The 26,983-nt window shown below is 37.2% G+C and overlaps 3 protein-coding genes across 3 annotated transcripts; all 3 read right to left on the reverse strand.

The window, feature by feature from the left end:
- Positions 1 to 4,304: 4,304 nt before the first annotated feature.
- LOC110739623 lies at positions 4,305 to 7,510 on the reverse strand. The gene is made up of 4 exons (XM_021920073.1): positions 7,488 to 7,510; positions 6,651 to 7,388; positions 5,681 to 6,176; positions 4,305 to 4,427 (listed from the first exon to the last, which is right to left on the reverse strand). The coding sequence occupies exons 1-4, from the start codon at positions 7,508 to 7,510 to the stop codon at positions 4,305 to 4,307; spliced, it is 1,380 nt and encodes a 459-aa protein (XP_021775765.1).
- Positions 7,511 to 8,402: 892 nt separating this feature from the next.
- On the reverse strand, positions 8,403 to 10,847 carry LOC110739625. The gene is made up of 3 exons (XM_021920074.1): positions 9,985 to 10,847; positions 8,744 to 9,351; positions 8,403 to 8,641 (listed from the first exon to the last, which is right to left on the reverse strand). The coding sequence occupies exons 1-3, from the start codon at positions 10,845 to 10,847 to the stop codon at positions 8,403 to 8,405; spliced, it is 1,710 nt and encodes a 569-aa protein (XP_021775766.1).
- Positions 10,848 to 14,755: 3,908 nt separating this feature from the next.
- On the reverse strand, positions 14,756 to 17,498 carry LOC110739626. The gene is made up of 3 exons (XM_021920075.1): positions 17,183 to 17,498; positions 16,639 to 17,122; positions 14,756 to 16,556 (listed from the first exon to the last, which is right to left on the reverse strand). Exons 1-3 carry the CDS (start codon positions 17,496 to 17,498, stop codon positions 14,756 to 14,758), a joined length of 2,601 nt encoding a protein of 866 aa, XP_021775767.1.
- Positions 17,499 to 26,983: the final 9,485 nt, after the last annotated feature.

Below are 26,983 nucleotides of genomic sequence, written 5' to 3' on the forward strand. Positions count from 1 at the left end.
CGCCCGCGACCCTGATTATCGCGCCCGTGGGTCTTTGCTGCCGCGCCCGCGGCTGGCCATCTCCAGAATCTGCTTCATAGCTCAGTATCCCCCTGTCCGCGCCCGCGGCTAGCTGGAGCAGCGCACCCTCTCGTTTGCAGCATCTCCTCTTCCCTTGACGAGCCTCCTTAGCAACTCCACTCCGTCTAGCAATCCAAAATTCGCCCACGAGTGCTAGGAGCTATCAAAACACACAAATAAAAGGTAAAAAGTAAAAGAAAAGATAAAAGGAAACGGAAAACATGAGAGGGAGCTAAAGTAACTAAAATAGGAGTAAAAACGGTAAGAAAAGGTGCAAACAAGTGACAAATCGGGGGAATTTACTAATGATAGAGGTTGAGATGGTGGCATAAATGCCACTCATGAAAATCCCCCACACTTGCCTCTTGCTTGTCCTTAAGAAAAACCAAGAAAAGAAAGACAAAACAAACACTACTAAGACAAACATAATATGGCATGGCTTATTAAAAAAACAATATCAAATTCCAGGGTGGACAAATGCTTTATTCGGACTCAACTATGATAAACAACGTCAAAGAATACTAGCCCTTCTCAATTACATGATGCATGCACGCCTCAAGATGCTAATGGTTGCAAGAGTCAAGCCTAAGCTAAGCATAGAGAACTAGTGAGTCATTCTCCGCCCTAGTCCCCTCTAAACGGTCCGCGTTCTCCCCACTAGTTTCAAATCATCCCCCTAGATGGCTCCTTATGATTCTACGAAGGAATCGGGAAAAGATTCATTTTGAGGAGGTAAAAGATCAATCCGATATCTCAACTATGCACGCTCTCTCCATAGGGTTGAATACCATCTCCCTCCACCGGTTATTGACCACGCACTCCTAAAGTCTAAGGGTCTTTATTAGGGTTGTAATGACACGGCTCAAGGTAGAGGTAGGGAGAACATTTGAAAAAGTGGTGGCAAGTCCTAAGTGAAGCAAGAGAATGGCCAACTCTCATAGACAAAACTCAAGAAACAACCACAACTCAAACGAACATCCGTCATTTCGATTTCAACACATTACCAACCTTATTCAAATATATACAATTTTTTTTTTTTTTTTGTTGCATCACTCTTCTTAAGCTTTTCTCGCATGCTCATATTCAAGCTTACATTTCAAATCTTTGTTCCAAACCAACTCTCCATTTAATTCACGCTAATAATCACAACGCTCATTACATTACCCTCACATGCCAAATGCTTCACTAACTAAAAGGGTTGGTAAAACATAGGTCATTAGGCTTGTAATGCGGTTGAGACAAGAATGGGAAACATTAGGCTCAAAGTGGTTGGCAAGAAGGTTGATGCAAAATAGAAAATCAAATTTGTAACTAAATAAAAGAGAAAATAAACAAAAATGAGAAATGGTGCCCTTTTCCTCCCCTAAAAGTGCTAGGTCACGATCTCGGGAGCTAGTAATCAACACAAGGATTAAGACACGCATAGTTGAGGATCCTAAAATGCCGCACAACAAATTGATGAAGGCTTGAACAAAATGCCAACTAGAGGGCTTCAAATCCACTACAGGGAGCAACTCCATCTTACCACATCCCATGAACTAAGGGTTCAAACGCCCTCATAAGTTCTTACCCTTGCTACCTTAGCTAAAGTTTGTCTAATTCAACCAAAGGCAATCTCAAAACGTGCATCTCATCATAAAGTTAAGAAAAGACAAGCATTCTAGGGTGCATCATCACGGAGATAGAGTCCAAATGTAACAAGCAAATTCCAAAACACAACCATATCATCATGCCATAATCATGTTTGTCACACAGAAGAAAATGAAAACGGAACAAAAGAAGGAAGAAATCAAGGAGGTTCAAACATGAGGCATATAAATTCAGATAAATCCCAATCGACATACAAGTGATCGTTCGGTATCAATACCAACGATCCCAGGTTCCTTGGAAGCGCATGCAAACATCCTCGAACCATTCAACTCCTTCCTAAACTAAATCCTAAACTAAATACAACACAAGAAAGAAAAGAGAAAGTAAAGGAGAGATCTCACCCATGTCTCTTGAAGAAAAGAATATAGCAACCTTGCAATTTACCATTTCTCCATATGTTGCTTCGAAATTTCTTCTAAGCTACAGGTGAGAGAAAAGAAAAGAAAACAAACACTAGAGAGAGAAAAATGTTAGTAAGAGAAAGAGAAAAATCTATGAACTCAAATATTTGGGTATAACCTACTACCCAACACATCATTATCATTATCAAATCATCATCATCATAAAGATAGACATCGTCAACAACTAACAACAACAATGCTACCAAAAGCTTACCAACAACACCTAAACCCAAACCCCTAGACATTCCCCTGAGTCTTAGGTGCCTTCCCCCACACTTATCCAAAGCATACCCTAACACTCCCTTTTGACTCAAACACCCCCCCACACTAGATTAAAGCATCGTCCCCGATGCTTCACATGCACATGGAATAAAAGGGAGGGACAACAAAGGGAGGGAACAAACAGACCGAGAGGGAAACTAGTGGCTACTAGGGCCGGCACCACCGTCATCCGCACTCCAACTATCGTAGGAGAAACCCGAGGGGGGGCCATGGGGGTCCCAACCTTTGGTGTAGCCGGGGGGCCACCTATAATGACCCTTGAAAAGGTCTAGTTAGGGTGCGGACAACTGGTCATATGGCTCGGGTTGAATTAGAGGTGATGGGTGAGAGGGATCAACATAGGGGTAGTTAGGGTCATCCCGATAATCACTCCCACCCGAAACCCGGTATTCATAATGACCGGACTCGTCGGGGAAATCAAGTCTTCGCATATTAGGGTCCGAAGGACCCTGCCAATAGGGGTACGTAGGTTGGTTATCACCCCCCCAAGATGGCACGGGCCCTTGTTGAGCCGGCACATAAGGGTAATTAACTGGGGGAGTGATATCCCCTCTACGTACACTAGCATCATATAAAGCGTTAGTTTGGAAAGAATGGTGTTGTTGGGAGGCGAATATACCTTGCATGTCGAGTTGCATGCTTTCCATTTGAGCCCGCATCGCTGCCATTTCTTGTTGGTAGTCAAATTGTTGTTGATTTTGTTATTGTTGTTGTTGTCGATGTCTTCCTTGCCCTTGTTGAAATTGCTGTTGTTGTTATTAACTTAGAGGGACGACCCTCTCCTCGTTCTCATCCTCCTCATGACCAAGACCTTCGCTAGATCCTTCACCCATCTCCATCCTTGCACTTGGGAGGACACCTGAATCCTTCTTTACCCACCAAGGGTAATTAACCCCCTCCCTCATGAAAGAAGTGAACTTCGGCTTGGGGAGGAAGCAATAGTGCTCGTGGGAGACTAGCAAACTCCAAGTCCTTCCTCGATCCTCCGTATTCGCGATGAATTTCATCGTCTTTAATTGACCAAGATCGAGCCAAATATCACTCCCATCATTCTTCCCCACGGGGGTGCAAGAACCCAACTTATCCATATGGCCTAATTTCTCGGCTATCCGAGTGATCATCCCACCAAAATGAATCTCCCCTTTCTTTGTACCCGAGAGGACACCTTTAATGCACTTAGTAAATAGAAACCCAAAGTTCATTTTATGCCCCAACTCCGGCTGCGTAGCTAGCCATAATATTCGGATTTCCTCAGTTGTAATCTTTCCCAAGTCCTGCTTATTAAAAACCATGTACCTCAGCAATCGATGTAGGAGTCTGATGGCGGGGTGCATGATCTGACTGGCCAAGGAGTACTTGGAATTGAAGGCATCCATCCTTGAGATGACCTTCCACCAATGAAGGGGTTCATAAGCATGAAGGCCCTCATGCTCGGGGAAGAACATATCGGTGTCCGGGTTTAGGTCCAACAATTGGTTAAATTGGCGGAGGGTGAGGGTTTCTTTTTTGTTAAAGTGTTGGAAGGAGATGGTGAGGTCCTTATCCCCCGCGGCATGACATTCAAAGGAGGCTAGAAACTCAAGAGTCAGCTCCTTGTAGGTTCGGTAGGCACTTGTTACAAAGGAGCCTAGCCTAAGGTTGTTGAATAAGAACCAACAATCCTCGTTAATGTTGAGCTATGTGGTGGAGGGTTGGTGGTAGTGTTTTGTGGGTCTCAATTTTCTTCTTTGGAGGTTGTCAAATATGGGTTTGTTGTTTTTATTGTGGAATTTGATGGGTGGTAGGGGTGGTGGAGTGGGTTGTTCATTTTGTTGGGGGTTTGAGGAAATAGAATTTTGGGGTTCTTTCCCACTTTTTCTTTTCTTTGTACCAAAGACCATTTTCACCAACACCAAATTGCAATCAAACACCTCAACAAATCACCACAACAATCACACCACAATAGTTCTCCAACTTCAAATATCCAACACAACAAGCACACTTCCAACAATCACCAAGCACAACCACAACCAAGCAATCTAGTTCAACAATCAACTAACAAAGACAACAACAACTCAACAATTAAAAATGCTTAATAGGATGAATTAACACAAAATAGGCATGCAACCATCAAAAATCCCCACATGAAAATCACAAGATACCAAATTATCTTAACCAAAGAAACTACTTCAAATTCAAAGTAAAGCTAGAGTAAGAAAGAGATATATACCAACAATGAGTACCAAAGACTTCTCCAAGTAGCCCTTTGAAGAAGAAATTCGAGCACACCTTTAAAAACCCTTCAATGGTGGAAACAAGGTCTGTTCAAGGAAGAACACCGAAATTTGGGGGCTTGAATGGTGAAATTTCAGATTTTGGTGAGGAAAATTTGAAGGAAAGTGAGGGAATTTGATGGATTTTGATTATTTTTGATGAGGATTTGTGGTAGAAGGAGTTAGGGTTTGAAGAGGAAAGAGGTTTAGAGAGAGAAAGGGTCGAAAATTCTGATTTGGGGGTTATGAGTTTCGGTTTTTTTGATGAGGAAAACCAATTAAAATTCGCAGGCCCCGATAACCGCGCCCGCGGGTGAATAAGCCGCGCCCGCGGGTTTTGATGTCGTGCCCGCGGGTGGGCATCTCCGAGGCATCTCCTGTTTGTGGGAGGTTCTGAAACGGTGCCTGCCGCGCCCGCGACTTCGACTGTTCGCGCACGCGGCTTGATAGTCCGCGCCCTCTCCCAGACATCTCCTGTTTGTTAGCAATTTCTGAGATGACCCTGTCCGCGCCCGCGGGTCTTAGGGCCGCGCCCGCGGGCCTTCATGGAGCGCCCTCTCCAGGGCATCTCTATTTTGTTTTCATCCTTTCTCCTCAAAACTTCCAACCTCAAATTTGTAGACAAAAATCCAAAGATTTGAGTACCTACAAGAAGAACAAAGCATACACAATTAGAACTAAAGGGAAATCATCCAAGATTGGCTAAACAAAAGAAATACAAAACCAAAAGAGTTTGAGAACTCGGGTTACCTCTCGAGAAGCGCTTTTTTAAGAGGTTATTAGCTTGACCATAATACATCATCATAAAAAAGGTGGCTTAGGATCCGATAGATCGAGCCTCATGCACTCAATTATGCTAACTTGATCATTGCAATGGTAGAGCTTCAAACGATGGCCGTTGACCATGAACTTGTTCCCTTCCGCCTCCAACTCAAAGGACCCCTAGGGAGTAGTCCTCGAAATCGTGAAAGGCCCCGACCACTTGGACTTTAGCTTTCCGGGAAACAATCTAAGCCTAGAGTTGAATAATAACACCTTGTCCCCAACCTTGAAGCTCTTGTTCCTTACATGTCGGTCGTGCCATCTCTTAGTCCTCTCCTTGTAGAGCCTCGAGTTCTCGTAGGCGTCATATCGGGGCCCCTCAAGTTCATTGAGCTTAAGCAATCTCTTCTCACCTGCCAAGGACATGTCCATGTTAAGCTCCTTGATCGCCCACCAAGCCTTATATTCTAATTCAACCGGCAAATGACAAGCCTTCCCATAGACCAACCGGTAGGGGGTTTTGCCAATGGGGGTCTTGTATGCCGTCCTTAAGGCCCAAAGTGTGTCATCAAGCTTGAGAGACCAATCTTTTCTAGACTTGTTCACCATCCTCTCAAGAAGGTTTTTGATCTCTCTATTGGATACCTCCACTTGCCCTTGAGTTTGAGGGTGGTAAGGGAGACTAAACTTGTGATGAACCCCATGTCTCTTGAGGAGAGCTTCGAATTGTTTCTTGGAAAAATGAGAACTTCCATCACTGATTAGCACCCTAGGAACCCCAAATCACGGGAATATGACCTTCTTAAGAAGCTTGAGCACAACCTTGTGGTCGTTGGTGGGGGAGGGTATAGCTTCAATCCATTTGGTCACATAGTCCATCGCCACCAAGATATATAGATTTTTAAAAGAAGAAACAAAAGGCCCCATGAAGTCGACCCTCCAAACATCGAATGGCTCCACCTCCAAAATGTTTTGTTGAGGCATCTCATCCCTTTTGGTTATGCCACCACTTCTTTGGCATTTGTCACACCTTGAAACGAACTTGTGGGCATCCTTGTGCATTGTTGGCCACCATAGAAGAGATTGAGAGATCTTCGCCACCGTCTTTTCTACACCTCCATGTCCTCCACACGACAATGAGTGGCAATGCTCAAGAACTCCTTCGATCTCATGGTCCGGAACACATTTCCGGAAAAGGCCATCTCCACATTTCTTGAACAAGTAAGGGTTATTCTAAAAATACCTCCTCACTTCCTTGAAAAATCTCTTCTTTTGTTGAGAGGAGAACTCCGGAGGAACGACTCCACAAGCGAGATAGTTGGCTATGTCCGCGTACCAAGGGCTAGACGTTAAAGCCATAGCCATGAGGGTTTCAAATCCCACCTCCTCATTAATTGGCACATCCTCCTTAGTCTTAAAAGGAAGCCTAGACAAATGATCCGCTACATAGTTCTCCGCTCCCTTTTTATCCCTCATTTCCATGTCAAAATCTTGGAGCGAAAGAACCCAACGGATGAGACGCGGTTTTGCATCCTTCTTGGTCATAAGGTAGCGGACCGCTATGTGATCCGTGTACACAATCACCTTGGAACATATAAGATAGGATCTAAACTTGTCCATGGCAAACACAACCGCAAGCATTTCCTTCTCCGTTGTTGTATAGTTCTTTTGAGCCTCATCAAGCGTTCTACTTGCATAGTAAATGACATGAGATCTTCCTTCCTTCTTTTGCCCAAGTACCGCACCTACTGCAAAATCACTCGCATCGCACATTAGCTCAAAAGGCAAGCTCCAATTCGGAGCTTCCACAACGGGGGAGGAAATGAGAGCTTCCTTGAGCTTTTGAAATGCCTCAAGGCAAGCCTCATCGAAGCTAAACACAACATCCTTTTTGAGTAATTCGGTCAAAGGTTTGGCGATTGATGAAATTTTTTGATAAATCTCCGGTAAAAACCGGCATGCCCTAGAAAAGCTCTCACTCCTGTAACGGAAGTAGGAGGGGGCAACTTAGCAATCACCGAAACTTTGGCTGAATCAACTTTAATGCCCTTTTTTGTTACTTTATGGCCTTGAACAATACCTTCCTTGACCATAAAATGGCATTTCTCCCAATTTAACACCAAACTCGTCTCTTGACACCTTTTCAAAACTTTTTCAAGATTGTAAAGACATGTGTCAAAAGATGAGCCACCAACACTAAAATCATCCATGAAAACTTCAATTTCATTTTCAAGCATTTCGGAAAAACTGGAAGTCATGCATCGTTGGAAAGTTGAGGGAGCATTGCATAACCCGAATGGCATTCTTCGGTATGCAAATGTCCCATATGGACATGTAAAAGTAGTTTTCTCTTGATCACTTGGATGGATATAACCCGAATAGAATTCTTTGGTATGCAAATGTCCCATATGGACATGTAAAAGTAGTTTTCTCTTGATCACTTGGATGGATATGGATTTGGAAAAATCCGGAATATCCATCCAAGAAGCAAAAGAAAGCATGATGGGAGAGTCTCCCCAACATTTGGTCCATGAAGGGGAGAGGAAAATGGTCTTTCTTTGTATTTTTGTTCAACCTCCTATAATCAATGCACATCCTCGACCCGGTCACCGTCCGGGTGGAGATTTCCTCTCCTCCTTCTCCCTTGACAATGGTCATTCCACCTTTCTTTGGAACCACGTGAACCGGGATAACCCACTTGTTATCGGAGATAGCATAGATTACGCCCGCTTCACGCAATTTCAAAATTTCTTTCTTGACAACCTCTTGGAGGTTGGGGTTCAACCTCCTTTGAGGCTCAATTGAGGTGGATTGATCATCCTCAAGGTGAATACGATGCATGCACAAAGAAGGGCTAATACCCTTGATATCATCAATGCTATACCCTATCACATCTCTATATTTTCTCAACACATCAAGAAATTTTTTCCAAATCAAGCCCATCTAGGGTAGCATTGATAATAATAGGGTATTCCCCTTCATTTCCAAGATAAGCTTATTTCAAAGATGGGGGAAGGGGTTTGAGTTCTACCTTGGGAGGAGGCTTGGAACTCTCTTCCAATTTTTCCTCCGCTAGTTCGAGGTCATCATCCCTAGGATCGTCCTCTTCCTCCTTTTTGGCTTCTTCAATGGCCATGACAAACTCTTTTGCTTCTTGAGAGTGATACTCTTCTTTGCATGTAAGAGCTTCAACCATTGGATCTTGAGGGATCATCACAACCCTTCCCAAGCGATCTAATTCTTCATTCACAACATCAACTCTATAGCACTTCTCAACCATGGGGGTCTTGAGTAACTTAGAGAATTCGAAAACAATATTTTCATCGGCTACCTCACATGTAATGGTGTTGTTTTTGCAATTGATTACCGCCCCCAAGGTCTTAAGAGCTTCACGGCCCAAAATCAAGGGAGTATCCACATCCTCCTCCATATCCATCACTACAAAATTACAAGGCACATAGATATGCCCAACTTGAATAGGGACATCTTCAAGCACACCACAAGGTAGCTTCACCGAACGGTCAGCTAATTGAATGGTTTTCCTTGTGGGGATCATCTCAATATTAAGCTTTTGAGCAATTGATAGAGGGATCAAACTAACACTCGCTCCAAGATCGGCTAAGGCGCCCCTAGCTTCCATGTTCCCAATCTTTACCGGCAAAGTGAAACTTCCCGGATCTTTTTGCTTCTTGGGCATCTTATGTTGAACAAGTGCACTCACTTGATGGGGGAGAGTGATAAGCTCATCATTAAGATTCCTCTTGTTGGTGAGAATGTCTTTCAAGAACTTAGAGTATGAAGGCATTTGTGTGACAATTTCAATGAAAGGGAGGTTTATGTGCAAGTTCTTCATCACACTTAGGAACTTTGCAAATTTGTCATTCAATTTTCTCTCTGCAAGTCGACTGGGAAAGGGAACCGGTCCATCAAGATTTCTAGCCTCACTAGAAGTTGAGGATGTCACCACATCCTTAGACTTGTTTTTCTCCATACTTCTCTCTTTCTCATCAGCCTTCTCTTCTTCAACTTCTTTATCTTCACTCACACTCTCTTCTCCTTCCTTATTTTCCTTGCTATCCCCCTCCTTGGGACCCTCATAGGATGTCCCCGATCTCAATGTGATTGCCTTGCAAGAGTCGGGTTTCACAATGTTGGAAGGGTTGGTTTGTGATTGTCCGGGTAGAGTAGAAGGTGAGTTGAAAGGAACTCTCTCGGCCAATTGAGCTAGTTGTGAATCAACCATCTTGTTATGAGCCTTGACCTCTTGCATTTGTTGATTCATGGATTGAAGTTGTTGAAAAATTTGGGTTTGAGTAGAATCGGGTTGAGATGCTTGCTCTTGACTCCTTGGAGTCGCTTGATTTTGATTGTGGTATTGGTGTTGATTATTGTGTTGGTGGTTTCTTGGGTAGTTTCCCCTTGGGTTTTGGGTTTGGAATGGAGGTGGGTTTTGGTATTGGGGGTTGGAGTTGTATGGTTGTTGAGCTTGTTGATTCCATTGTTGAGGTTGGGTTGCAAATCCGGGTGGTGGTTGTCTCCAAGCTACTCCACCGCCACCTCCCCTATATCCATCTTGCCTTGTGTTGTATGCCGCTACATGCTCCGGGCTCAAACCTCCAAAATAAGATGTATCGTGGTTTGTGCCACCACAATTTTGACAAGAGAAGGAATTGACTTGGGAGGAGCTTTCCCCACTAATGACATTCGTGTTTAACTTTGCAAGCCCTTTTGTCAAGAGTTCGATTTGATGTTGCAATTGATCAACCTTCACTAATTCATACTTTCCACCCTTCTTTGGTGCATTCCTCCTTCTACCACCCCAAGAGTAGTTCTTCACTACCTCTTTAATTGTTGCTTCAACTTGATTTTGAGGGACTTTAATCAATTGTCCACCCGCCCCCGCATCCAAGTTAGCTCTAGACATAGGTTCCAAACCATCGTAGAAGAACCTCATGAGCAAGCTTTGATTGTATTCATGATGAGGACATGCTTGAACCAACTCTTTAAACCAACTCTCATCCGCTTCTTGTTCAAACGATGCAATCTTCCTTCTCATCTCGGCGGTCTTTTCTTCGGAAATGAATCTCTTTAAGAATGCCTTGACTATCTCCTTCCATGTTGTGAGAGAATTAGGCTTGACTTGCTTGAGCCACTTCTTTGCTCTACCCGCAAGAGATTGTCGAAATAGATGCATGCGGATGTATTCTTGAGAAACTTGATTGGTTTTTATCATGGCACAAAGCTCGAGGAATCTATCAAGGTGCTCAATAGGATCTTCACTTGGAGAACCCAAAAATTGCTTCGTTTGAACCATTCTAGTGTATTGAGGATGAATGGTGAAGTTGGTTTCCGTGACGGGTAGCAAGATCCCACCGGTGAGCTCATAATCCTCCGGATTACCGAACTCATGAAACAAAATATCATTCTCTTGCCTCGCCATTTCCTCGCTTTGAGAACTTGAAGACCAAGAATCACTCTCACTATAAAAAATTGCACCAAAACCTCGCCCCTCTTCTTGATAAAGTCTTCGGACTTGTCTCAAAGTGCGGTCGATTTAGTGGTCAATGTAGTGAGTAGGAGGTCCTTGAGATCTCCTTTGCATCCACCAAAGCTAAGCAAACAATTAGCAATGACTAGCAAGAGGGTAAGGGAACAAAATAAAAAGGCAATAAATCTAGTAATAACGCAATAAAAGTGCAAAACAAGCCGTTTCCCCGGCAGCGACGCCAAAAATTTGATCGGTGGATAATAGGTCGTTACTACTACCTAGATCAAATATACAATTTTTATCTCCTAACCTAGCTCTATCAATTTCAATTTAGATAGTGGCAAGTTAGGGTCGAATCCCAAGGAAACGGGGGTATTGCACAATCAATGCGAAATCTAGGATATATTGCAAGTGACAAAAAAAGGGTGTTATGGTTTGTTTTTGAAGAGTTCTATGATCAAACTATCTACCAAAAGGGACTAAATTAAACCAACATTAAGAAGATTAAACAAGACACTCTAAAATGAAGATGAAGAGCAAGATTATAGAGATAATAATGGCAAAAAGCACTAGGGAGAGGGGGTTCCAATCATGACCACAAGGCACTAATGAAAATCAATAAGGAAATATACCAAGGAGTTCAAACTCTAATCAAAGCAATTCATTCTCACGCAACTACTTAAAGCAAGTCGATGAAGTCAATCAACCCTAAACTAGATCATTCTCATGCATCTAATCTAGGACTAAAACATTGGGGTTATAGGTGCACACAATAACTCCAAGCATATTTAAGCACACATCATCAACTCAAGGTAAAATCCAATTAATAATCAATAGGAACTCAAATAAACATGATTTTCACCCTCTTCCCTAGCTAAAAATCTAAGCTTGAGAAAGGGGAATAGCCATGACAACTAAACCTAACATGTATTCAATCCTAATACAACCTAACATGATTCTATGTCAAATAGAAATCAATGAAACCAATAAAGCATGGAAATTTATGGAAGAAAGCATAAATAAGAGCAATAGAACTAATAAAACTAAAACTAGAGAATAAGGAGGAAAGATTACTATTATTAATGTTGAAAGATTACCCAATCATCAAAGTAGTTGCAACCATCAGAAGAAAGCTTAAATATTTGATTACAAAGATTAAATCTTGAAGACTAAGTGTTTTCTCTCTCTAAAAGACATGCATTTTCTCTCTCTACAAAATGTTTTGATGCCAATGGAATAGTTGATGATTAAAAATTCAAGCTCAAGACTATTTATAGTCTTCTATTATAATGAAAAAAATGGGCAAGGGAGAGGGCTCTCCGAACAGGCTGCCGCGCCCTCTCCAAGCTGGGTAAGAAGTTCGTCAGACCCAGATCGCCGCGCCCGCGGGTCTTCGCTGCCACGCCTGCGGCTGGCCATCTTCCAGCCATCTCCAGAATTTGCTTCATAGCTTAGTAACCCCCTGTCCGCGCCCGCGGATTTGAGGCCTGCACCCCCGGCTAGCTGGAGCAGCGCGCCCTCTCGTTTGCAGCATCTCCTCTTCCCTTGATGAGCCTCCTTAGCAACTCTACTCCATCTAGCAATCCAAAATTCTCCTACGAGTGCTAGGAGCTATCAAAACACACAAATAGAAGGTAAAAAGTAGAAGAAAAGATAAAAGGAAACGGAAAACACGAGAGGGAGCTAAAGTAACTAACATAGGAGTAAAAACGGTGAGAAAAGGTGCAAACAAGTGACAAATCGGGGGAATTCACTAGTGAAAGAGGTTGAGATGGTGGCATAAATGCCACTCATCATTTATTTGCCCTTGACTGACTTGCATTTCTTTGTTTTTGTTTCAGCCGGCTGCTCGGCCACGCACTCGCTCGAGGCATGATGGCTTGAGGGAGGCGAGACGCTGTTGAATTTCATTAGAGGTCCTGGATCGACAGGAGACCACTGGCCAGGCAGGGGGCAGTGGTGAGGCTAGGGTTGTCAATGGGTGGGCCGGGGCGGATGTTGGCTTTCCTATCCCCATCCCCACCTAAAAATTTTCATCCCCATCCCCATCCCCGCGGTGGGTCCAAAATTCACTCCCATTCCCGCCTCGGTGGGTACAATTCCAAAACCATCCCCGCCCCACCCCCACTTGGATATCCACCTCCACCTAATCCCCACCCAAGACCCGCCTAATCCTCGTTTCACATATACACAATCCTACATAATTAATATAGATACAATTTTTTTTTTTTTTTTTTTTTTTTTTTTTTTTTTTTTTTTTGTAAAAATGCAATGTCAATATTACACATTTTTTTGTTTATAATATAAGTGTATTACAAAGTTTTATTTTTACAATTTTATTTTACATAATTTTTTTTATATAAAATAGTATAAAAAGTATATAGTTTTGTTTTAAAAATTAAATAGATGTGGGTATGGGGTGGGGATGGGGCGGGTACGAAGTGGGGCGGTTAGGGCGGGGCGGGTATGAAGTGGGGCGAGTGGGGTGGGGCGGGGCGGGGCGAGGATAGGGCGGGTACAACTAAAATCCACCCCCGCCCCATCACCCATGGCGGGTATGGTTTTCATCCCCATCTTCGCCCCACCACCCGCCAAACCGAGATCCATCTTCGCCATGGGGCGGGGATGGGGTAGGTCTCCTACTTGACCTGCCCTACTGACATCCCTAGGTGAGGCGAGCTCGAACCGTGAGTCTTCTTCACTTGACGTGTATCCGCCGAGTTTTGGCCCTTTAGTGGTGCGTCCGCACATCATTCCCGAGTCGTTCGGAGCTGACTCGTTGTCTCAGCCTTACATGCCTCCACCTGAGTTGGCTGGCGGGACTTTTGAGGTTGGCTCGTCTTCTCAGACGTTTGTACCTCCTCCTCCATTTGCTGGTGGGAGCTTTTTTCCGTATGACATTCAGGGTGGTCCTCAGTTCACTCAGTGGACAGGTCCTACGATCGTGATCCCCACGACAGGCGGTGGTAGTTCTAGTTAGGAGGTGACTCCTCGGTCTCGGGTATGGAAGAGTTCATGGGTACTTCTTGGGAGCCTCATCCGCCATGGGCTTAGGGTGCCTGCACTTGCTTTACTTTTGGACTGTAGGACTTGTGCTCATGTTTGTATATATTTGTCGACTCTTATGACACTTATGTACTTTTTTAGACTTTGTACATTTTTACATTTATTTTATGTGTGTATGAGTGTGTGCTATAAGTGTTGCTTTGTGCGAGTGAGACTCGAAAGCACTAAAAAGCAAAAAAATTTCGTCATTCTTATCATAAGTGGAGGGTATTCGACTTTCTCCCAAAAAAGAAAGAATGAAAGAAGGAAATGAGTAAGTGTGAAAATAATTAATTTAAAAATTCTAAAAAGAATTCTAAATCATCAAAAAATTAAAAATAAAGAGTTTGAATTGTCATAGAAGATGGTAAGAAATAAGTAATTTGGGATAATATGGGAAAGGTGGATAAATTTAGTTTGGATTAAAATCAAACAAACTAAGATATGCACGTCATGCGTGCACAAAATAAGAAATACATATATGATATTTTATGAAAATCAAGAGTCGAAATTATTTACGCATACAGATTGTACATATACTTGGAGATAATGCTATAATAAAATTACAATATTAAAAACATAAAAACAAATATCCTCAAGAGTAGCATGAGATGTTTTTGCTTCCATGCACTTTTGATGCTTAGTTGTTGACTTTTATCATGCTTATCTTGCTCCCTGATAAGAAGATAAAGAAGTCACTTCATAGATGTTTATGACTTAAGAAGCTATGTATGCATGTATAATATAGATGTTTATGAATTATGACTATCAAAAGTTACGAATGCATGTTTAATATTTATGATAATACTTGATAATTAGGGTTGTGGCAAATGAGGCAGGAGGACTTCTTTGTAAACTACATTTTTTGTAAATACACCACATCTACCTCGAGTATCTCTTTTGCTAACCAAAACTCTAGTTGTTTCTTGTGAGGTCCCTCTTGATAGTGCAACATATAACTGTCCATGGTTGAAAACATGTTGGGGGAGATATATACCAACATGAGGAATGGTTTGCCCTTGCGATTTGCTTATGGTCAAAGCAAAACACAATTTCACAGGAAATAGTTTTCGGATCATTTCAAATGGCAACTTCACATCTTCTGCTGTTTTTAAAGGCATATGTGGAATGAACACTTGTGTCCCTTTATGACTTCCGGTCAAAATTTCAGCTTCAATCACATGGATCCTTAACCGACTACATATTAACCTTGTTCCATTACACAATCCACTACTTGTATTAATATTTTTCGAAAGCATGATTGGCGAGCCAACTTTCAACTTAAGAATATGTGGTGGCAAACCACCAAAGGATAATGAATTCAAGAACTCCTGTTGATAGAGATTTTGACGATCTTCTGGAACAGAGTCACATGAGTAATAGGTTTTTTCTTCTCCCACAAACTCTTTAAGTATCTTCTCATTCAGCATGTCAACTTCGTCATTTGTTGGAGTTATAATAACTCTTTGCACCATGTATGACACATCACCTACGTGCTTAGTTAGGTTTGGGAATATTTGATGGATTAGATTATCAACTGAAATTTGATCACCATTTCCTACACATATTGAAGATGGTAACTTTATCATGTCTTCATTAACTGTAGGCTCACATCCATCTCCAACTCTTAAAAGAAAGGCTGCAAATTCTGGATCATGTATTGATCTCATATTTTGAGTGAGATGAAGTAGCTGAACATGTCTCCATAGTGTTGACCTGACCAAACACGCATCTATAGTTTGAGCCTTTGTTCCTTTTGGTACAATGGGTAAAATTTGTCTAAAATCTCCACTAAACACTACGACCTTGCCGCCAAATGGAACATCAACCCCTGTTAGATCTCTTAAACTATGATCAATTGCTTCATACGCATGTCGATGAGTCATTGTTGCTTCATCCCATATTATGACAGCTGCATACTTGACCAATTGCGCCTCTACATCTTGTTCTATAAACTTCCAAGTTGACGAAGCATGCAACGTAACCGAAATACCAAGAGTTTTATGAGCGGTTTTTCCTCGATGCAATAGTGTGGCAGAAATACCTGAGCTGGCTACTGGTAATCCATGTTTCCCTCTAAGCTTGACTGTTGCAAGTATGGCTTGATATAGATATGTCTTACCTGTCCCACCTAGACCATCTATAAAGAAAATTCGACCATTCTTTACAGCAATAGCTTCCATAATAATATCAAATGAAGACTGTTGGTTGTTATTAAGATGCTCAGCACAATGCACATCTTCAGGGGGCACTGGTGCTGATAATTCATCATGTATGGCTCTAGCTACTTGTACTTTTCCATCCAACCGCATGTTTATTTTAGGTAAGTCGAAGTCATTGACACTCTTTCCTAATTGTTTTAACATGCAATCGATGTCATAGAGAACTGAATCACGTACCAGATATGGATTTGTTGAAGTTGAATATAAGTAGTCTTCACCCATGTAATGATAAAATTCATCCCATAGAGATCGTACCCTAGTTGGTAGACAATAAACGAACAACATGATAAACAATCTACTTAATGATTTTGACATTTTAGAGTTTGATGCTTCATGCAAACAATCACGAATGCTTGCATCATTCTCCATAAGACCTAGTTTTTTAGCTGCTTCTCTAAAAGTAAAATAAACAATTCCATTGACAGTTCGTAGATGCTCAAATGATTCGGGGCCTTTAACATGATCCAACAACAAACGTAAGAAAAAGTCTTTCTCCTTCCATTGGTGAGGCTGTATAGATTCTATTTATCACTCTTTGTGTACTCATCCTTTTTCTCCATGTTTTTGTAGCCGTCAGCCATCGATAACGTTGAGGAAATTCTCTATATAGGTATGTTTTTGCCTCTGGATCTAAGGAATTCATCTTGAAGAACTCTGTGAGCATAGTTCGAGAGTTTTGTGGCATTTGAAGGATGTCTTCAATAGATTGATTTGTACTTAATCTAACCATTTGCCTATCTTGCAAATGTAGTTGTAATCGATCAACAGATGGACACATTCGAGTAATGGGGAACTGATATATCCTCCATAAGGCTTCAGGTGCACATACCCACCTAGCATCCACATATTTTTGAATCTCATTGTATTCAGCCCCTGCTCGAACTTCCATTGAAACACGATCTACACCCTTATGCACATACTTGTACAAATATTTGACACTCTTGATGCTACTATAGATCTCTACGTTGATATGACAATCATATTTTATTAGCAACTATGAATTATATGGAATAACCCAACCATTATCAATGAAGGTTGCACTATTCTCATGTAAAGGCACTGGCGGACGATCACCACGACGACGATAAATAGGATATGAGTTCTTGCCTTGGACTGTGTTTTCTGCAAAGGGTTTAGCAAATTTACGTTTACAAACCCCATTTTCCATGCAAGAAGAATTTTGACGACCTTCACCACACGGATTATGGATCATATGCTTGAAAACAACATCGTATAACCGTGATTCTTCATCTCTATCAGGTATCTCGGCTCTCACAAATGTGTCATACTCTTCTGGAGATTTTGGTTTATCTTTATCGTCCAAAATGAGTAGCATGTGAACATGTGGCAAGCTTGAAACCCAATGACATAGACATAGGCAATAACCTTCCCAAGAGTGCCTTTTTCTACAACGTCCATCTTGAATTCCTCAAATTTTGCATGGAATATTCTGGTGATCAAGTCGGGATGATCTTGTGCTGTTTGACTTGGCAATAACTCGTCTACAATTTCTCTCCACGATGGGTTGCATGCCATTGTCAAAAAGAGGTCTGGTTTTCATAATGTGTAACTAATGCCATTGCATCTTGAAATCTTTGATTCATGTCTCTTGGACGCCTAACAAACGAAGAAGGTAGAATGGTTGATTTTCCGGCATTCACTATAATTACAATGTACCGTTAATTATATTATAGTACATAATAATAATAGTAAAATTAAAATTAAAGGCAAACAACATATTTAAGAAAAGAACCTGGATTGATTTCTCCGACATCTAAACAATCTTGAAGTCCTTGATACAATTCAGCTATAATTATATCTTGATTATCTCGAATCCACCTTAGCTTATTTGCCTCAATTTTCACAAACATGTCAACAATGAATTGTTGAAATAAGCGCCCTGCCGTTAAGATGATGGTTATGACACATTGTCGTACCTACAATCAATAAAATTAAAATATGAGAAAAGATATATATATATATATATATATATATATATATATATATATATATATATATATATATATATATATCCATGTATTAATATGTGAGGGGAGTGTACTTTACTTGAATGATATAGGCATAGAATGCTCAGCAAGGTACGATTCTTCCGTTATTATCGAGACTATTTATTGACCATCCATAAGAACCATATGGAAAGAGTAATGGATACTAAAGAGGATCATAGTATCCAACAATATCCAACACAGTCATTAATTAAGTTCACAACTTCTTCTCCACCGACAATCACAATCGCAACTTGAGAAGCAGTAGAGAGACAATATTGCGGTCGATCTGATGGTTGTTCGTTATTACGGAGGGCACAATCTTGTACGTTTTCTTGTTGAGCCAAACTTCAAAGATTATGAACAAAAGGATTACATTGATCAAGAATGGCTTTAACTCGTTCTACAATATCTTGTCGTAATGTGCTATTCTCTACAAGACGATTCTCAACCTCGTGCTCAGTGTCATATATGTACAACTGAAGGAATCGTGGCCAAGATTCCGATGTAGATGGGAGTAGCCCGCCTATCTTATGATATATAGAACCTTGAGCTCGAAAAGTATATACTCCGTGTTGAGCATTAGCTAAGCTCTCATCTAAGTGCACTCCCATGGATCTTAAAGCAAATAAGTGATTAATTTTTCTGATATCACGCTTAAAATGCAATCCAATAGGTGTTTGATCATTATATAAAGAACGTAGATCTTTGGGAACAGGTAAGGTTGGCAAGGTAATCCTCCCAGACAAACAACATATTTGGGATGTTTCATTATGAAAAAGGCGAGCTTGGCAAAATGTACATGTTCTCGGAGGTGACAATTGAACGGTCGGGACTCCTCTTTGCTCATGAAAGTTTATTTCACAACGATGACATACTCTTTCTCTATTTCCTTGAACATTGTTGCTATGCATGAAATTAGGACCTAAGGCCTCTTGAATGCCACTGTTGCCAAAACTTGTACTTCTACCTCGGTTACTTCGTTGACCAAAACATGTAGAATTGTGCGATATGACACTTTGACCATTTTGAATTGCTGGATTATGAATTAATTTTATTTAGTATGTTTGATGAGAAAAACAACATGTCACATAATTTTTATATTTAACTTTATCAAGCTTCTTACTAAGTTAATGTATTTTTGTTCATCTTGCAAAATACAAATATGGATCTTAGACAATTTTGATGCTTAAGAACCAAAATGTGCTGCATAATCAAGAGCAACATAGCTCATTAAATGTTACAGTGTATTTTGTTATATTTCACTTCGTATTTTATGTTATAACTATATATTGAATTAGTGTAGACAATTTTTTTTTTTTTTTTTATATTGTTATACTTCATTAACTATCCATATATCTTTACTATTTACAAAAATATTAATTTACTATTGGTTAATGGTTGATATTAATGTAATGCCAAAGGTTTCACATGATATGATGCATGCTCTATTTGCAAATCATAAAGAGAATTATTTTGGAATGAAAGAACATGTGTAGATTGCCGCAACTATAATTCTCAAACCATTTAAGGGTAAGTGGGCCAATTTTTTTTTAAAAATTATTATGTGATATAGCTAATAATTTATTTAATATAATCATTATTAGTAAGGCGATTTTTTTTAGTACGCACATTATAAAGTTTTCTTTGACATTGTTTGCTTTCTATAAAGTAGTAGAAAAACTAATTTTGTTAGACATAAGTTAACCAATTTATACACAAAATTGTAAAAATATATATTTTTCGATGTTATACAAATGGATTACTATAACACATATTGATGTCATATAAAAGGACAATAACTGTATTTAATTACAATGCCAAGAAGGCTATAAGCATAATATTACTCAACTCATGTGTGCATCTTGAAGCACGATTTGAAGTAGTGTATGTGCCAGTTGTGATGTCTTGATTAGTAATATCTGATAGACTAGAAGAACCGGCTTGTTGTTGAGCATTTCTCCTTAAATTATAAGTAGAAAAAACCGGCTTGTTGTCGAGCATTCCTCCTTAAATTATAAGTAGTCTGCCTTCGAGTATTTCGGGCAATAGCTTCTTGTTCTAGTTGTTCAAGTGTCATCTTTCTCTGTGTCAAATTTCGATAGTATGACGTAGATGACATCTGATTTTCCATACCTAGTAACATAAAAATATATAAGAAAAAATCAATGATGTAAATTAATTATAATAACGGAATGCTATAGAAAAGGTGCATGATATAGAAATCTAAAATGTTTAATTTGTGTGTACGAAGTATTTCATGCATAGTTATCTTTCATGTTGCTACTCCATTTATTTGGTCCAATGAAGTTGGTACTCTATCTTCTACAGTACCTTATTCTTTTTTTACTTTTCTTATAAACTTTTGTATATATCATTTTTTTTAAAGTCAAATACAGGGGAAATTAGATTTTGTATATATCATATATGCATAGTTATTTATAAAAGAAATAAGAGAAATTCTACATGAAAGCCCCCAACTTTAAAAAATTCTACATGGTGACATGATTAAACTGTTACTCCCTATTTCATAATAAAGTAATACTTTACTTTTTAATAATACACATAGTGACTTTATTAATTTAAGCAAATTTCATGGCTAATTTATCATACACCTAATCATCCTACCCCTAGATCATAATTATTACAGAATTATAAAACAAAGAATTGGAACATCAAAAGTTATCTTATATTCTTCCTTATTTTTTCTAAGTGTGAAGGTATGAAGGAGTGGTGGAAATTGCTTTGTACAGATGTTCATCATGCAATTGATTTCATATGAAATTGTCAGGATTTTTCTCATAAATTTACATTATATGAAAACCTTAAAGCTAAACCATAAGAAACAACCGTAGAAGGTGAGTACAATGCTGCCAATTTGTCGTTTAGAAACATGAAGGTGTAGCAATAATTTATAATTTACATTTTTATACTTTTATAGGTGAATTGGGAACCCATCGTAGTTTATTGTTCAATTAGTAAATTAATCTAGAATTGCAGTAAATGGTTTACCTTTGTAAGGATAATGTCACTTGTGCACAAAAATAAACGTTCGTGAATTTGCAATCCTACTTGAGTTCGAAGAGAGGAGAATTATTGATGTGCACCATAGTCAAACGATCAACAATCCCTGCAAATTCAAACAATATTATGATAATCGATTATACGAAAATAAAATAATATAGCTGACTACTTTTGTTTTATTAAAAAAAAAAATTAGAAGACAACTTGAACGTAGAAGGAACAAATGATAACTTGATTGAAGGCATGGCAAATGGCGTTAATGGTTTATAATAATTTTTTTTATAAAGATCAAATATGTTAGTATAATAAATGAACAATTACAAATAGTAAGAATTGAAGATAAATATGTTTGGAGAGAACTGGATATGTAAAAAAAAAAATATTGAGAGAATTGTATATTAAAAAAAACGAAAAAAGAAGTGGGTAGTTTTGTTTTTAAAAAATAATAAATAAATAAAGTGGTTAACTGTAAGGTAGTGCATACACAATATTGGCAAATAATTAGGGATTGTTGGTAATTGTATATTGAATGTGGGTAGTTTATGTGATAAATTTTAAAATATATTTTATATTTTATTAATTTATAAAATATCCATGGCTAAAAGATTTTCTTGTAATTAATAAATTGTTCCAAGTTATGTTGTAGAAAAGTTTTAACGTATGTAGTATAAAAATGTTAAATCTTGTGATATGTTTTTATTTTATCCAAAAAAAAAAAGAAATAAATAAAGTTAGGTGCTATGTTTTTTTTTTTTTTTTTTTTTTTTTTTTTTTTTTTTTTGACGGTTTTGATAAATGTAAGAAAAAAAAATGTAGTTATTCTTATTTTATTTTTCTTCTTTACAGCTAAAAATTTAGTTATTGTCCGTAAATAGCATATACAGTTATCTTTAAAATACTTTTGTCAAAGTAGTGTTTTTTTTTTATCTTTTTTTTATTTATCATGGCCAAAAAATTAGTGGCGTTATGAAATCATAGGATGAGATATAATTATCTTTCATTTTTTTAAGTTAATAAAATAATAATGCTAGTAATTCTTGATTTATTCAATGAACATGTATAGGAGGTAACATATAATCCTATTTGCTTTCTTATGTAGATAGATATTTTTTGTAAGGAAAAAATCATGTTGAATGAGTATTGTAATATAAATTACATACGAAAACTCTTAAATAATATAAAAACTGAATATTTACATACTACACAAAGTACAAAAGTTGTGTAATGTAAAACTTGCTTATATATATATATATATATATATATATATATATATATATATATATATATATATATATATATATATATATATATACACAATATACAAAGTGTTAAATAGTTTCTTTATGGAACAACATTAACAACGCGTTGGCTTCGTGATTGAGCTTTAGTCATTTCACATCTCCTACAAAAAGAAAATAAAAATAAAAATAAAAAATGAATACATATAGTGAGTATAGTATAATTGTGTAATTGCATTAAGTTTAAAAATAAGTTTTGGATACGGTCACCTTTTAAGTAAATATGCACACTCTTCCTCCCAACTAACAAATGTCACATAAATAACTTTGTAGGGTGACGATCGAGAAGTTTGGGATGTAAGGGTAAAAACATATGAGTTATCATAACATAAATGCAGCAGCTTCAACATCTCTTTCTCATTAACCTATGAATAATATAATATATAATATTGTTAGAAAGATAAATTAATGAGATGTCAAATCAAAATTTTATTATATACATAAACCTGATCATGCAAGTCATTCAATTGGGACACATTAGCTTGAAAAAGGAATCCAATTTGTTGGTCGAACAATATCAAATGCACTAACCTAATCGAGTCTTTGATAGTAATCTTGATTGATACACTATTTACCAAGACAAATATATAATAAAATAACTAAATAAATAAAAAGATTCAAAATAAGTTTGTAATTGATATATACTAAAACTTATTTGATAATCTTACCTTTGAGTGATTTGAGGATTATATGTGCAACAATTTGTACATGTGCTTTGATCAACAAAATAATTCACTTTATAATTGCAAATAGAGCATGCATCATACCATGTGAAGCTTTTGACATTAATATCAACCAACATTCCAAGAACTCTATATACATTTCCCTATAATATATAATAAATGTTATTTGAACAATTTATGAAGTGCAACAATTGCAACATGTAATTTGTATAAACCAATAAAAGATATATAAACAGTCTAAGAAGGATAAAATAATAAATTATGAATTATTAACAAATAATACTATTAGAAAAGTAAATCTATGTTAATATTGTAAGATGGTAAGATATTACTCTTGGCCTTGATGGAAACTTGTATGTTGTAGTACGACGGGCATTTGATATCAAAGTGTCTGATACAACGAAAGACCACAAATTTGTATCCATTTAGCTTTTGCTATAGCAAAGGTATCATTGCAATAACTATAAAAAAATTAAGATTGAATTAGATATTTTATGCAACACATTGGCCGTATAAAAAAATTATATTATTTTTAATGTATAAGAAAGTGGCAGTTGATTTGGTGACTCTAATTAGGATAAAATTCTTAAATCTAAAAGATGGCATGATGCTACCCTAAGTAATAGATAACAAGTGGTGATCGACGCTAATTCATTATTTATCTATAATAAAAAAAAACATTATTACTAAAATAAAAAATAGAAGAAAAAATAGTGTACTATTACTAACCATTTTGCTATAGCGTCGGAAGTAGAGTCATTGTAGTTGATATATAATCTTGTATATCTTCTGGATGTCAAATGCAATGTACCTAAAAGGTGAATTTAGAATAACAAAATTAATATAAAATAATCTTTTGTGATACTTAAACCATGGTATTTTATAAAAAAAATTATAAGTAATCAAATTTACCATTATAATTTTGAAGTTGGTCATATTCTTTTATTGCTCGTTCACCAATTTCCTTGACAAAGTTATTCCATATCGTCAATCTCATAGCAAAACAACTAACAAAAATGCATATAATTTAGTATTTACACAGAAATTGAAATTAAAGTAGGATCAACATTGAAAGTAGCATAAAAGTAGGATAAACATTGATAGAAGTATCATACTTCAAGTTAATATAAAATTTATACATCTTATACAAAATATACTAAATATCTTAGCTTTTTTTTTTTTTATTCTATAAATTTAGAGTTAGGTGTAGTACTATTTTTTTCCCTAAGGCTATGTATATATATATATATATATATATATATATATATATATATATATATATATATATATATATATATATATATATATATATATATATATATATATATATATATATATACACATACCTTTGATATAGTAGAATAATATAATAGTACCCGTAAAGTCATTTCGGTGAACCACTTGCATATATGATTAGTCCCGCAACATCTACCTCCCAAAAAAACATAAAAGGGTAAGGTATTAATTAAAGAAATATTGAATATATTCATAAGAAAATTAATAATTTATAATTAATAAAGGTAGTATGAAAGGTGGTATAAAAACCTATCACAATTCCTTCAGTGCGTTTGAATGACTTCACACCATATAAAGACACCAAGCTGTTAGAGTACTTTGGAAAATCTTCGATATCAGTATCAACATAGGATATTTCTGTTTCCTTAGTTATGTTGAGTTGATACATATAATGAACTATTCGTAACCAATCATCAGCTTGAATAATTTGTACCCTTTTAAAACAATACACTAAACCTTCTTGTAGTTTGCCAATATAATTATCAACATCCTTTGTAAATATAACACCTTGAATGAGTTCTCTCTTTAAAAAAAAAAGAAAAAGAAATGAGTAAGTATGTGATTGTGGAATAATATAACAAAAGCATTGTAAACTTGGTTTGATAGATTATTTAATGATATGGATCAAAAGAAAGATAATGAACTAAAGATAATGAAGAGTAATAGATCCTAACGTAACTACTTAATCATATATTATATTTTATATATAAAATAAGATTGCACTGTTAAGAGAAAAAATAATTTTTAAAAAAATGTTTACATACTGTAGCATAAAGAAGAACCATCTTCCAATTTTTTTTTTTATTATTTTTGACATGCTGAATTTCGTATAATCTAATTATCCTTGCCTTCACATTCCAAAATTTTTAGTACGGGTTCAAGTACATGAAAGGAGCGTATGCAATTGACATCCTGTTAATGAAAGATATGAAAATGTAATGAAATCAAAATTTTCTAGCCAAAAATTCTGCTATAAACGGAAACCAAAAACATTGATACGGAAATTAAAAAAAAAGAGAAGTAGATACCTTGTACCTACTTTACATGTATATGTAATCTTGTAAATAGCACATAGTAACACATAGTAGGATTTAATATTAAGTGAAGAATGAAAAAATTAGAGTTTGGATGAGAAAAGGATGAGTAGTAATGCTTTTCTCATATTTTGTTTCTATAAGGAGGAAGTTTACTGGTAATTTGATAGTGGGGGAGGTTACGTTCTTATTTATGATTTTTTTATTTATCTATTAATTTTGTTTAATTAGTTGAAAAGTAATCGTAATTTATTTATTTATTTATTGTTTTAAATTTCATTAATTTTATTTTGTTTGTAATTCAGTAACTATTTTAAAAAAAAGTGCAATATTTAAATTCTAAATAAAAAGTAATTATAAAGAAGGGTATTTTTGGAAAACAAAAATTCCCAACCAAAAGTGGGAGTTCACTTTAAAGAGTAACATAGATACTACCTCCGTTCCACAAAATATTGCAACAAGGATGAAATTACGCGTCCCAAATCACATTTTATATGTTAAATATCTATAATTATATAAGAGAAAAAATTATAATAAGCTGATATTATGAAAGTATTTCATGAGACGAATCTAAGAAGACCCCAAATGACTATATTTTACTTTAAGTATAAATCATAATATGTGGTCAAACAAGCGTGATGAATAGTGCAAAAATCCAGTTGTTGCAATATTACTAGAACAGAGGAAGTATGGAATAGTACGAGTTGTATTAGAAATAAAATCAAAGAGCATTGGACGCAGCAATTTTGTAGCAGGACGTTAGGGTCCATCGTGGCGCGACAGGTCTTAACGCGGCGCAATGATATTGTCGCGGTGCGAGGGTTCCAAAAATCAGATTCCGTTTGGAAGTTAGCTTTTGCGTCGATTTTTTGGTTATAAAAGCCCCCAAATTCGTTAGATTCAGCATAATTCGACATCCAAATTTTAAATTCTCATAAACTTTAGCTTTAGCAATTAAATTCGAGCGATCATGGCTAAAAATTTCACCGAGATTACTCATGAATGGTGTTGGTCATTGACCAATGGTGAGCGAAAAAAGCTTGAATATTTGAACATGGCCTTTTGGGTCTTAGGAGTGTAGAATTTGATAATGACTTTATCCGTGTTGCAATAGAATGTTGGGATCCTAACACTCACTGTTTTAGGCTAAGAACCGACGAAATTAGCCCTCTCCTGGAGGAATTTGGAGCTATATTTGGCTATCCTACTAGGAATCTAGCTGCAATCCCCACAATATATGAATATTATTATAAGGATTTTGAGCGTTTCTACAATCTTAGGGAAGCCGATTTAGATTTCATGGTTCAGGAAAAGAAATAGATTTAAGAAAATTCGCATTTTTTTTATTCAATCGTCCTAAGTCTAGTTCTTTTCACATTTATAGAAGAAGAGCTTTCTTATTTTGCTTGTTTAGTCAACTTTCGTTCACCAATGGTAGTAATCTCATGGGTTAAGCCATACTAGTATTGGTTATGGAACA

The sequence above is a fragment of the Chenopodium quinoa genome, unplaced genomic scaffold, assembly GCF_001683475.1.
Source record: "Chenopodium quinoa cultivar QQ74 unplaced genomic scaffold, ASM168347v1, whole genome shotgun sequence".
NCBI lineage: Eukaryota > Viridiplantae > Streptophyta > Magnoliopsida > Caryophyllales > Amaranthaceae > Chenopodium > Chenopodium quinoa.

Bases quoted from the DNA above. Each gene is read 5' to 3' on its own strand.
- LOC110739623 (XM_021920073.1), bottom strand. From the start codon at position 7,510: ATGCCATTTTATGGTCAAGGAAG. The intron at 7,389-7,487 runs GTATTGTTCAAG...CTTCCGTTACAG, and splicing joins CCATTTTATGGTCAAGGAAG to GAGTGAGAGCTTTTCTAGGG. The intron at 6,177-6,650 runs GTATTTTTAGAA...TGGGGTTCCTAG, and splicing joins TTTTTCAAGGAAGTGAGGAG to GGTGCTAATCAGTGATGGAA.
- LOC110739625 (XM_021920074.1), bottom strand. From the start codon at position 10,847: ATGGCGAGGCAAGAGAATGATATTTTGTTTCATGAGTTCGGTAATCCG. The intron at 9,352-9,984 runs GCAAGATGGATA...CTCAACTTCTAG, and splicing joins GTAGCGGCATACAACACAAG to TGAGGCTAGAAATCTTGATG. The intron at 8,642-8,743 runs GTGAGGTAGCCG...ATGAAGAATTAG, and splicing joins CAAAAACAACACCATTACAT to ATCGCTTGGGAAGGGTTGTG.
- LOC110739626 (XM_021920075.1), bottom strand. From the start codon at position 17,498: ATGCTACTCATTTTGGACGATAAAGATAAACCAAAATCTCCAGAAGAG. The intron at 17,123-17,182 runs GTTGGGTTATTC...ATATCAACGTAG, and splicing joins TGCAACCTTCATTGATAATG to AGATCTATAGTAGCATCAAG. The intron at 16,557-16,638 runs GTTTGTTGTTGG...TTTTACTTTTAG, and splicing joins GGAGAAAGACTTTTTCTTAC to AGAAGCAGCTAAAAAACTAG.